Below are 13396 nucleotides of genomic sequence, written 5' to 3' on the forward strand. Positions count from 1 at the left end.
TTTCTATAGTCAGTCCAAGTTAGGCCGTGAGGACTGTAGCTAAAGGAAGTTTTGAATATCATATCTGGATTTTGTGTGGGCAGTCTTTACCTTCACCATATAATAACTGATGAGTTTATTTTATTTGACTCTATTTCTAATTCTTTGTGTAGTAGCTATTTTAAGAATACAATAGAAGTAGCCTCGTGTCTTATAAGGGATCAGTAAATGCTTTTTGTCTGAGGAGTACTATATAAATATACATATAGCACTTGGTTGGAGAAATACATCTTTGCAGATTATGCATATAATCTGATATATTTCCTAATTAATTCTCATAGCCATGTGATTTTGAGCTGTCTAATGGTTTTAGGAAAAAATTCTTTTTTTCTTTTAACACTGCTTGCTTTCACACAATTTAAATATTTACAAGATAGTTATATTTAGTGTTAAAGGAGCTTTGGTTTTAATTTGAGTAGAAAAAGATCAAAGTACTAGAAGTACTGGTTCCTTCATGAATTCCATCATATAGATTAAGCATATAGATTAGGTGAAGCACTAAGTATACCTAAGGTGGTAGGAAAGAGCTTAGTTACTTGTTTAGTTGGAAATTAGAACATCCAGCTTTTAATTGGCTGTTAAGTATAAATATAATAATTCTACATATTAAAAACATGTGTCCTTTGTAACACCCAAACCTTGCCTTCCTTCATACTTTCCTAATCCTGTTAATGGCAAAATCATTCTTCTATTCACCCCATCTGGAAAGCTCAGCATTTTTTCCATGTCAGTCCTGACTGCTACTTCTCTAGGTCCTCAGCACCTTCAGTCTTCTTAATAGAGTGCCTTTCCTGCCTCTCTGTCCTCTCTTGAAGCCATTACATGCCTTACTGCAGGAGTCATTCCACTATCTAACTTAAAATTCTGATTTTTCCTGTTGCTTATCAAAATAAGGGCTGACCTCTTAGCCTCTTTGTTTCTTAGCACTTTGCAGGGGCAGGCGGTATGATCTTTGTTTTTCAGAATGTGAAGAAAGACTGGGAAAAAGTGCACATAGAGAATTCATTTTTCAGTTTAATTTTAGAGTAGTCACTGACTTCCTCAGTTCCCTGTGGGGGCTTAGCTCCTGAGGTATCACTGATCCCAGACTAAGAACTTCTGCCTTAAAGGCTTGATATTTATTCCAAAGGTGTCATAACAGGACTCCAGCCTTTGTCTTGAGCCTTGTTTTCCCTGTTATATCATCCTACACTTCCGCAAAACTGGCTACTTGTACTTGAGTCTCTGCTGTTCTTTCTTCTTCGAATGTCCTCCCTCTCATGTTTATATGTCTAAATACTTTGAAATTCATTTTAAATGCCAAGTTTTCCATAAAGCCGTTTCTGATTATGTGAGGGACAAGGTGTAAAGCACTTTGCAGTGCATACACTAGAAGTATATAAAATTTTTTTTGGAAACCATTATGTTAAGTGGAAGATGCCAGACAGAAGAGGACAAATACTGTATGATTCCATTTATATGAAATGTCCAGAATAAGCAGATATAAAGACAGTAAATTACTGGTTGCCATAGGCTGGGTTTAGGTTGGAATAGGCAGTGACTGCTTAACTGGCATGGGGTTTGCTTGGGGATGATGAAAATATCCCGGCATCAGACAATAGTGATGACGCTACAACATTATGAATGTACTAAAGCCCACTGAATTGTACCCTTTAAAGTGCTGAATTTTATGTGATATGAATATTACCCTAATTTTAAAAAGTTATCTCCCCTAAAAAGATAAATAAATAAGTGTTTCTTCTTTGATTCTCCCTTAATCATGATGACTTTTTCTAATCTGAATACCCTTAACACACATTTTAGTCCTTTTAAATCTGCTTTTTTCAAAATTTATGTGCAGGTAGTGAGCTCCTTTAGGCTATAAATGTTTCTTACTCATCTGATAATCCTCTGTACAGTGTCAAGCATAAGATAGGTGATTGGCGAATCATTGTTGATTGTAAAAATGAACAAAGGTTTTGGTCTTGTAGGATAACTTTCCCAGTAAGAAGTGGCAAAGGGAAGAAAAGGAAAGATGCGGAGGGGGAAGATGAAGACAGTGAAGAGGCAAGAACCTTAATTGTTGAACCTCACGTTATCCCTAATAGAGGTCCTTATCCGTACAACCAACCCAAACGGTAATTTCACTCTCTCTGCTAATCGTAATAATGAATCATGGTTTGCTATTTCAAGTGGATTAGTAATACTTTTTAAAATTTCTGATCCTTTAAAAATTTTACAAAACTTCTGTTTCTGGACCCTCTTCTATCCATTGACTGAATAGCTCAGACATTTTTTGGCCCTTCTGTAGTAATATTTCAAAAAGAAGCATTTTCAGGTACTATGAGAAATAACTTTTCGGGGACTACTTTGGTTTGAGCACAGGGTTCTTACTTCATGACCGTGTGCTCCATTTAGCAGCTCCCCTCTTGCACGTGGGCCATGACTAGAAAGTGACCTATGTATTTGGTGTCAGATTGGGAACTAGAACTTTAACACTGAGATGAGGTTGGGGCTGGGCTAAACATATTGCTAAATAACTGTAGTCTTTTCTCTTCCGCAAGATTCATTTAGTTTTAATTGGCCTCCGGAAGGGTGTGAGTGAAGAGAGTTGTTTAGAAGACACTGGGTCAGTCATGTTGAGATGTAAAGTTGTAGAGCTCTGCTGTATAACATTGTGCTTAGAGTTAACAGTACTGTGCTGAACATTTAAAATTTGTTAAGAAGATACCTGTCATTTAATGTACTTTTTACTGCACAAACACCCACAGAAGGGGCTGAAATTGGAGGAAAAAGATTTGGGGAGACCAGGGGCCAATATAGAGCAAATGTTTAGACCTCTGGTCATTATTGTGTAAATTTTTACTAATGTCATTCATCTGTATTTTTAACGAACGTTTTATCAACTCTTATTTGCAGTAATACGATTCAGTTCACTCATACACAGATAGAGGCCATCCGTGCTGGAATGCAGCCTGGTCTAACTATGGTAAGAGAATTATTTGTTACACAAGTTCTTACGTGGAATCAGCCAGAAGTGAGTGTCAGATTTTCAGAGTGTGTAGAGTTCTATTTAAAGCACAAAAACCCAACTGAATTTAAGTGTTTATACGTAATTCTGGCATCTAATGCATATGTAGATCTCGCTACTCATTTCATTGTTTATAAGTAGAGTTTTATTAGAATATAGCTATGCCCATGTGTTGCTTATGGCCACTTTTTTGCTACAACAACAGTTTAAATACTTGCAACAGAGATTGTGTGGGCCACAAAATCTAATATGAATACTTACTGGCCATTTACAGGAAAAGTCTGTTGATGCTGATTTAGAAGCGTGTTTAATTTCCAAGTATTTAGAGATTTTCCTGTTACTTTCTAGTTACTGATTTCTGATCTAAGTCCATTAAAGTCAGAGAACATACTTTATATGACTTCAACTTTTAATTTATTGAGGCTTGTTTTATACCTAGGACATGATCTATCTGTAGGTGAATATTCTGTGAACACTTGAAAAGAATGTGTATGTTGATGACTGAGAGAGCAATATTGAAGTCTCCAGTTATAATTATGTATTTGTCTGTTTCTCCTTTCAGTTCTGTCAGTTTTTGCTTCATGTATTTTAAAACTTTATGGATATGTACATACACTTTCAGGGTTGTTATATCTTCTTGGTGAATTGATGCTTTTATCATACATAGTGTCTGTCTTAATCACTGGTAATTTTTTTTTGCTCAAAAGTCTACTTTAATATAAATATAGCCACTGCAGCTTTCTTTTGATTAGTGTTTATTTATGTGATTCATCTTTTTCTGTCATTTTACTTCTAACCTACCTATTATATTCGAAGTGAGTTTGTTGTAGACATCATATAGTTGGGGCATGATTTTTAATCCATTTTGACAGTCTCTGCTTTTAAGTCCCATTTAATCCATTTGCACTTAATGTACTTATTTGTCTGTTTGGATTTAGGCCTACCATTTCATTATTTGTTTTATGTTTGTTCCCCTTTTTTGTGTGTTCCTGTTTCCCCTTTCCTACCTTCTTTTGAGTTATTTGGATAGTCTTTAGTTTTTCATTTTTATTTATCTTTTGTTCTTTTACTGTATCTCTTGTATAATTTTTTCTTAATAGCTACTCTAGGGAATTACAACATACATATTTAACTTTTCACAGTCTACTTAGAATCAATATTTTGTCTCTTAAGTTTAATGTAGTATTCTTACTTCCATGGAGGTCCCTTTACTATCCCCTTCTATATTGTGGTTGTCATATATATTATTGAAAATGCTATCAGGCAATATTACATTTTTTTCTTGCAAACACCAAACGTGTTTTAAAAAAGAACTGCAGAGGCGAATAGTCTTTTATGTTTACCATATATCTTTTATTCCTGGTACCTCAAGTTTCCTCTCATACCATTTCCTTTGAAGAATTTCTTTTTAACCAATTTTAAGAGCGGATCTCCTAACAATGAATTAACTAATTTTCCATCATATGAGAATGTCTCTAATTCACCCTCATTCTTTGAAGATACTTTTACTAGACATAGAATTTTGCATTGACAGCTTTTTTCTTTCAGAACATTAAAAATGTTATTTTACTTACTTCTGGCTTTCATGGTGTTTAATAAGCCCAGAGTCATTTGAAGCATCTTAAGTATGATGTGTCTAGGCTTAGATTTGTTTATGGTTTGCTGAACTTCTTGAATCTGTAGATTTATGTCTTTTGCCAGATCTGGGAAATTTTCAGCCATTATTTCTTTAAATAATATTTCTATTCTGTGTACTTTTCCTTTCTTTCCAGGACTCCAGTGATATGTTAGACCTTTTTAATATTGCCCCATAGATTCATGAGGCTATGTTTATTATTTAAAAAAAATTTTTTTTCTGCTTATTGTTCTGGTTAGTGATTTCCATTGATCTATCCTAAGGTTTACCAACTCTGTCTTACCCATTCTGGTGTTGAATTCATCTAGCAAATTTTAAAATTTATCTTATCTTTCGGGTTTACAATTTATATTTTCTAACAATGTGATAACTTAGTAGTCTGCTATGTGTTCTCTGTTTTTAGGTTGTGGGCCCACCAGGTACAGGAAAAACAGATGTGGCAGTCCAAATCATATCCAACATCTACCACAACTTCCCAGAGCAGAGGACTCTGATTGTTACTCATTCCAATCAGGTAAGAGTGTGTGTGTGTGTGCACGTGTGTGTGCGTGCCCCATGCATGTATGGAGCAGATGTGCATGTATGGAGCAAAAGATGCATGAGAGCACAGTGGACATTTCTGGTTGAATGATAACATGATTATGGATGCAGAGAATACCAGGAAAGGCTGATAAGTATGGTATGTTATTAAGTTAATCTTGGATTATCACTGGTCATGACCTGGCTATACTGAAGAAAATACAAAAACAATCTTTCATCTCTAGTGGAGGCAGCCAAAATGTAGAAAAGCTAAGAATAATATTTGGATATGTGGTTAAATGTTTGGATTAAATTAAATTGCCTTTTCCCCTCCAACTTCCATGCTAAGCTAGACTTTTTACTTTGAGATTAAAAGCATTGTCCCTTACTAGTAACATTTTTCTACTAGAATAAATATTCCTAAAAGACTAAATCTAGACCGTATTGATACTGAATTGAATTTGAAATCCTCATGAAGTATACCTACAAATATCTATATTACATGGAAGGACCATTTTAGGTTGCAGGTCTAACACCTAAAGCATTTATAAATGGCTAAAACAAAAAAACAACAAACTCCTTTCTTATAAATAAATGGCTGAAAAATGACCTTTGCATCTATGTGTGTGCTGAAGTAGTTATTCTGAAGCTGTCACTGTTGTGAAAATGAGGGAGAACAAGTAACATTTATTAACTCTCATGTAAAATGTGACAGGCAGCTCCCAGAACATTCTGAAACATATTATGAGACTTTCATTGCTGTTTAAACCTCGAAAGGTACTTATTTTCTCCAAATACATATTAGCAACAGTGACTTCAGCTAACCAGTTCTTTTAAAAAGTTGGTCTACACACAACATTGTAAAATGACTATAACTCAATGAAAAAATGTTTAAAAAAAGTTGATCTACAAAGAAGCTATGGGTTTTTAAAATGCTAAATGTCAGTTTTCTGTTACTCATCAGTTTTTAATCTCAGGACTTTAAAATTAATACTGTCCAGTCCATACACTTGTTTTGAAGTTTATAAGTTACAGTGGCATATTGTACTAAACTTGTGCCAGGGAAGGGGTTGATTAAGGTTTTGTCATGATAAAAGAAGCATTGTATAAAGGCTTTTTTTCTTCTATTTAATAAAACTTAATCTGTAATAATCTTACATATTTTCAAATTCTTAGAATGAATAAAAATAATTTATGTGTTGTTCTAAAATAACATTTTTTAGTAAATTTTGTCAAAAACTGGATAATGACTTGATAATGTAGAAGATAGTGTCCTCTACATCTGATTTGACTTGTGTAGCACAATTACAGAGAAGGTTACTTTTCAGAAAATACCCAAAGACTTCATTGTTTGCTAAGGGCCTTTCTTGATCCTTTGATAGTCAAATTATCCTCCTTCTTCATGTCTGTCAAATTGTTGATTTTTCACAGCTGTTTTGTTTGCTAAATCTTGGTTAGCATATATAATTCAAGCAGTTATCCAACATCCCTCTAATTCATGATGAAATCTTTCACTTTTTTCTGAGACTATAATGTACGAGTATTTTTCACCCTCTAAATCTACATGGGTCGTGGGTTTGGATAGTGAGTAATACCATGTGGTCTGATCTTTGGGGTCTCAAGTTTTGGATTGAGAATATCATGAGGTGGGATAGTGGGGAATTTTTTTCTGAAAATTTATGTTTTTCTCTTCAGTTTCTGAGCTCTGATTGCTAGAATTTTGATAGCAAAGGATATCTGTACATGTGTTACATAACCTGGATGTTTACAAGACTGGATGTTGACTTGATGGTCAGGGTTACACTGATGGTAAATTAGCAGAAATGTTTGAATGGGGGCTAATTTTTAAATGAAGCTTTTATTAGTGTATCTTTCCATACATTGAAACTTGCCTTTCTGCAAAACCCTCTAACTGTAGATGCTCAGATAATAAAATATCAGAATTTGAGGGAACCCTAAATATGAACATTTATAGGTAGATAAATGGCTTTTATAAGAGTAGTTGGTGCTGTGCTGTGTGCTCTGCTCATCGTTGTATAGACAACTTTAGACTGGCAGCCTAAGCGCTGAGTGATGCACTCTACCTTTCCGCTCTGTGGTCCTCCTGATGAATTCTACTCACACACTCACCTTCTGAGAGGCTTGTTCTAACCACAAAAACTTTTCAGTTCTCTGCAATCCATGGAAATTCTTTTGAGTAAAATGAAACTTGGTATGGTTATTAATTATTTTAGTAATTATTACTACTTGAGTGAAATAGAAACTGAACCAAAGCCTTTCTTTTCATAAATTAGCAGATATGTGTTGGACACATGATTTTTATGGTTTCCAGTTATTCCTTTGGCCAAGTATACATATGTAGCACTGTCAAAAATCAATAAAAATACTATTTGGTTTAAATTGTAAACAGCCTAATATAAGTTGTTTCCTTCTATGTTTTGATGTTGATTCTTTTTTGTTTGTTTGTTTGTTTGGGGGGAGGGGTAATTAGGTTGGTTGGTTGGTTGGTTGGTTGGTTTATTTTAATGGAAGTACCAAATTGAACCCAAGACCTCATGTATGGTAGGCATGCACTCTACCACTGAGCTATACCTTCCCCCTCTTGGTGTTGATTCTCATCTGACTGGGCAGTGTTCATTCTTTCCATCCTTCTAATTGTTAGTTTTTGTTACTTTTAAAGGAGCCTGCTAATTCTTTAAAACTCACCATCATCCTTTTTTTTTTTTTTTTTTTTTTTAATTCTCCAGGCCCTGAACCAGTTGTTTGAGAAAATTATGGCTTTAGACATTGATGAGCGCCACCTCCTGCGTCTTGGTCATGGAGAAGAAGAGCTGGAGACAGAGAAAGATTTCAGCAGGTGAGCAAATGGGGATGAGTTTTGAAATGGTGTACAAAAGAATTTCTAACTTTCTCTTCTTTTCTCTTTACTGAAGAAGCATTAGGAGAAGAGAGCAATGAGTAATCCAACTTAATTCTGAAAGATTCTAGTGTAACCTACTTAGACCATACTCAGTTGACCTAAAAGTCTGGTCATGATCTCCCTCAGATCCAATTTTATATGTTTCTGCCATTTTTTCCTCAAGCATATAATTATTTCAATGAAGAGAATTATCTTGTTCATCTTTTTAAAATTGCAGATTTCCATTTGCTCTCTATTTATTGAAGTAATTTTTAATATTGCCAAACCAAAACTGTACAGCTTTACACAGTTTCTTTTCACATTTCATCCAGACATTTAATTTGCATTTATTTTAGGTGCCAGTTAAGTTGATGCATTTAAGTAAGTGCAGTTGAGGTTAATGATAGCATAATTTTGGGATTGTAACTAGTATTTCAGGTACTTGTTGCTAGTTTAACTGGAATTCATATTTAGTGTTACATATTGTAAAGAGACTAAAATTTTACAAATTAAATTTCTTCTGCTGTTAGTATTTTAGTTTTTTTCCTTCAAAATTGCTTTATAGTAGCTCATTTCATTTATGTTTAAATCCATTATTAAGGCATAATTTTATACAATAGGCATAATTAACAGCTGCACATATTTAATATAGCCTTTGACTATCGAACATTACTTTTGACTAAATTGATTGTAGATATCAAAAGAGCTAAAAGAGTGTCAAATTATTATGTTACATTTATTTTGAGTTCTTGTATTAGGTATCTCAACAAACATTTTTTAGCTTCTGAAAAGTCAGAGGACAAGATCAATACACATTAAGTTATTTGGGGCTCTAGACTCTTAATTGGGGATCAGCCAGGAATGCTTCCCAGAATTCTTCCTGTAGATATTTCTTCTTATTAAAACTAACTTTCACAAGTGGGCTAGACTCTAAAATCTTATAATCCAGAATGCGGTGAACATATAGGTGCTGATGGAATGCTAAATACTATAATTATAATTATTTTGCAGTACAATTTATAGTTTTTAAAGAATACTGTAATAGTACGGTAGAGTTTTAAAAATGAGTTTAGGTACTACCGAGTTTTTAGAGAAGAAAATACTTTTTGCTTTCTAATACACGAACCAGTCCCCAGGTGTTGATAGTAATGTGAGTGCTTGTTTAACTGAGCATATTCTTTTTTTTCTCTCCCTTTGTTATAATTAAAAAGAAAAATAGTGAATATTGTTTCACAATAAAAGTAGTATCACTTTCCCTAAAGAAAAAATTTTATTACATCTTGTGAAATAATAGAGAGTGATCATTCACAATTCTACTACTCTAAAAAAATTTTTTGTTAGTTATCAGCTATAATTATGCTATCATGTTTAATTGTATACAGGCATACCTCAGAGATATCGCAGGTTTGGTTTTATACCACCATAATCAAGCAAATATCACAACAAAGAGAGTTGCATGGGTTTTTTAGTTTCCCAGTGCATATAAAAAGTTATGTTTACACTCTGCTGTAGTCATTACGTGTACAATAGCATTATGTCCAAAAAAATAATGTAGATACCTTAACTGAAAAATACCTATTGCTAAAAACTGCTAGCCATCATATGAGCCTTCAGCAGGTCATAGTCTTTTTGCTGGTGAAGGGTGTTGCCTTGATGTTGATGGCTGTTCTACTCAGGGTGGTGGTTGCTGAAGGTTGAAGTGGCCGTGGCAACTTCTTAAAATGAAACAACGATGAAGTTTGCCACATCAACTGACTCTTTACAAATGATTTCTTCATAGCATGCAATGCTGTTTGATAACATTTTACCCACAGTAGAACTTCTTTCAAAATTGGAGTCAGCCCTCTCAAACTCTGCTGCTGTTTTATCCACTAAGTTTATGTCATATTCTAAATCCATTGTTGTCATTTCACCAATCTTCACAGTATCTTCATCAGGAGTAGATTCCATCTCAAAAAACAACTTTCTTTCTCTTCCAAAAGAAGCAGCTCTTTACCTATTAAAGTTTTATCATAAGGTTACAGCAATTCAGCCACATTTCCAGACTGCACTTCTGATTGTAGTTCTCTTGCTACTTCTACCACATTGATAGTTTTTTCCTCCACTGAAGTCTTACTCCCCTAAACGTCATCCATGAGGGTTGGAATCAACTTCTTCGAAACTCCTGTTAATGTTGATATTTTGACCTCTTCCCATGAATCGTGAATGTTCTTTATGGTGTCTAGAATGGTGAATCTTTCCCAGAAGGTTTTCAGCTGCTGTGCTACAGCCTTATGAAGTATATTTCTTAAGTAATAAGCCTTGAAGTCAAAATGATTCTTTGATCCAAGGAGTGCAGAATGGATGTTGTGTGAGTAGGCATGGAAACAACGTGAATCCTGTTGTGTATCTCCATCAGAGCTCTAGAGTGACCTGGGCATTATCAATGAGCACTAATATTTTGAAAGGATCTTTTTTTCTGAGCAGTTGATCCCAGCATGGGCTTAAGATATTCAGCAAACCATGTTGTAAACAAATGTGCTGTTATCCATTAATAGTGAACAATCAGAGTAGATTTAGCATGATTCTTAAGGTCTCCAGGATTTCTGGAATGATGAATAAGCATTGGCTTCAACTTACAAGAGTCAGCCTGTCCTTTGAAGCTCTGAAGCCAGGCATTGACTTCTCCTCTTCAGCTATGAAAATCCTAGATGGCATTGTTTTCCAATAGAAAAATTTGTTGTTAGTGTGGCCACCTTCATTAATGATCTTAGCTGGACCTTCTGGATGACTTGCTGCTGTTTCTACATCAACACTTGCTGCTTTCCCTTAACTTTTATGGAACTATGGTGACAGCTTCTTTCCTTAAACGTCATGAACCAACCTCTGCTAGCTTCAGACTTTTCTTCTGCAGAGAGTTAGGGCCTTGCTCTGTCTAGTTTAGGCTTTAGCTAAAGAGAATGTTGTGACTGGTTTGGTCTTCTATCCAAATCACTTAAACTTTCTCCATATTAACAGTAAGGCTGTTTCGCTCTCTTAGCATTAGTGCGTTCACTAGAGTAGCACTGTTAATCTCCTTCAAGAAATTTTCCTTTGTGTTCAGAACTTGGCTAATTGTTTGGTGCAAGAGGCCTAGGTTTCTGCCTGTCTTGGCTTTCGACATGCCTGCCTCACTAAGATTAATGATTGCTAGCTTTTGATTTAAAGAAAGAGATGTGCAACTCTTCACTTGAACACTTAGAGTCCATTGTGGGCCTTACTTCAGTATTTTTGTGTCTTAGGGAATTGGGAGACCTGAAGAGAGGGAGATAGATAGGGGAATGACTAATCAGTGAAACAGTCAGAACACACACAACATTTATTGATTTTTTGCCATCTTATTTGGGCATTGTTTTTGGCACCGAAAACAATTAAAATAGCATCAGAAATCAGTTGATCACAGATCACCATGACAAATATAATAATAATGAAAAGTTTTGAAATATTTCAAGAATTACCAAAATGTGACACAGAGACACTGAGCAAACGCTGTTGGCAAAAATGGCACCAGTAGACTTGCTCAGTACAGGGTTGCCACCAACCTTCAATTTGTAAAAAAAAAACACAGAATCTGCAAAGTGCAATAAAGCAAAGTACAATAAAATGAGGTATGCCTGTACACTGCTTTTTTAAATTGATAAATAGACTTTTTGGTATAATTTTAGATTTGCAGAATGAGCAGATATTACATAGAATTCCACTGTATATTGGTTTTTTAATTTAACATTATATTACAAGAATTTTGACATTTTATTAGACTCTTTATAAACATCCCCAATTTTTTTTTCATTACCAAAGTGTTCATTGTAGAAAAAGTTTTAAGTTGTAGATAAGCAAACATGAGAAAAGTTACCTGCTATAATGTTTATATCTTTCTAAGTTGGAAAATTCCTAAAACTATAGACCATGTCTTATGTCTCTTTTTTATTCTGGATCATTCTATTTTATCTCTTTTTAGTGTTACAGGATTGTGGGAGGCACTTTATTATGGTGGAAAGAGTATGGATAGGCTTTGGGATTCAATTCTGGTTCCACTGCTTCTTTCCTTAACTGTCTGTCTCTGGGCCAAGTGCTCTCCAAATTTTGGTTTTCTTATTCAGCAGATACTTATGAATCTACTCGATCCAGATGCCAAGCTGCATGCTGGAGGCCAAGGAATGATCAAATAAATTTTAAAATTACTTTTCAAGACCTTTAGAGCTAATCTACTTTTGTGATAGTGTGAACAATGCTATTCAGAGCAGCCAGCCTGTACACTATATGTTCTTGGTCTGTTGCAAGATGGACTAGCACTTGAGTGCACTATACTGTTTGCTTCTTTGTAAAGGTCTTTTTATGGGGAAAAGAAATTGATAGCTGAACTAAATGTTGTGTTTAGTGTTGTAGCTGATTTTCCCTTCTCACAGATCACTAACACACTTGCAGGTCAGTCCTGATCCATCAGGTACACTTTAAATAGCTTTTGTATATAAAAAAAAAAAAACCCCAAGAACTACCACTTATAGTTAAATTATAAACTATGTTTTCTACTAATTTTTTTCTCTTTGGCCATTTATAGTTTCTATTATGATTTTCTTAAAAAATTTTCTGACAGTTTCCTCGAAAGTCTCTTCATTATATAATTGTACCTTTTTGCTTAATTGAAATGTTTAGGTATGGAAGAGTTAATTACGTCCTCGCTCGAAGAATAGAACTTTTAGAAGAAGTGAAACGATTGCAGAAGAGTCTGGGGGTTCCAGGAGATGCTTCATATACTTGTGAAACTGCAGGCTATTTCTTCTTATATCAGGTAAGAGATTAAGGGTTTTAAATCATACTTTTTTGTAATATGGTCTTCAGTTGGAAACTAGGATGAGATCTTGAGATCCTTCTTTTGAAAACTTATTTTTTTGTTGAGTCGATTAAAACGTATGCTGTTGTTGAAACTATATTTGAATGTTGAATGTGTTTCCTATTATCTCCAGTTTTCTTTGCTAAAGAACTTTGCTTGATGTCTTATTCAGTGAAAGGCCAATGTTGCTACTTTAAAATTTTTTTCTTTGTTTTGCTTTCTTGCTATTGATAAAGTTTCTAGTCTCTCTGTCTCTCTCATATTACTATAGAAATATAACTAGTCTGTCAACCCAGTGGTAACAAACATGGTTCTGTAACTTACTTTTACTCTACGTATTAATCAACTAATAAAGAAAAGTATATTGTCTTTTTAAATTTCCAGAAATATGTTTTGTTTTAGAGTAATTTCAAAGTAGGAGCTTAAGTTAGAAATTCTTTTAAC

At 34.4% G+C, this 13396-nt stretch overlaps 1 protein-coding gene across 6 annotated transcripts in view; it reads left to right on the plus strand.

Moving 5' to 3' along the window:
• AQR (aquarius intron-binding spliceosomal factor) overlaps positions 1-13396 on the plus strand; it is a 103884-nt gene that overhangs the window by 47119 nt on the left and 43369 nt on the right. For all 6 annotated transcript variants that reach the window (XR_010380894.1, XR_010380893.1, XM_064485764.1 and 3 more), the window contains exons 21-25: positions 2010-2156; positions 2938-3007; positions 5089-5199; positions 7952-8061; positions 12775-12910. Coding sequence is in view for 4 of the 6 variants with exons in the window: in XM_064485764.1 (XP_064341834.1) it covers positions 2010-2156; positions 2938-3007; positions 5089-5199; positions 7952-8061; positions 12775-12910 (574 nt within the window). In the remaining 2 variants the exon portion in view is untranslated. The remainder of the gene's footprint in view (positions 1-2009; positions 2157-2937; positions 3008-5088; positions 5200-7951; positions 8062-12774; positions 12911-13396) is intronic.

Source organism: Camelus dromedarius, chromosome 5 (genome assembly GCF_036321535.1).
Source record: "Camelus dromedarius isolate mCamDro1 chromosome 5, mCamDro1.pat, whole genome shotgun sequence".
Taxonomy (NCBI): Eukaryota; Metazoa; Chordata; class Mammalia; order Artiodactyla; family Camelidae; genus Camelus; species Camelus dromedarius.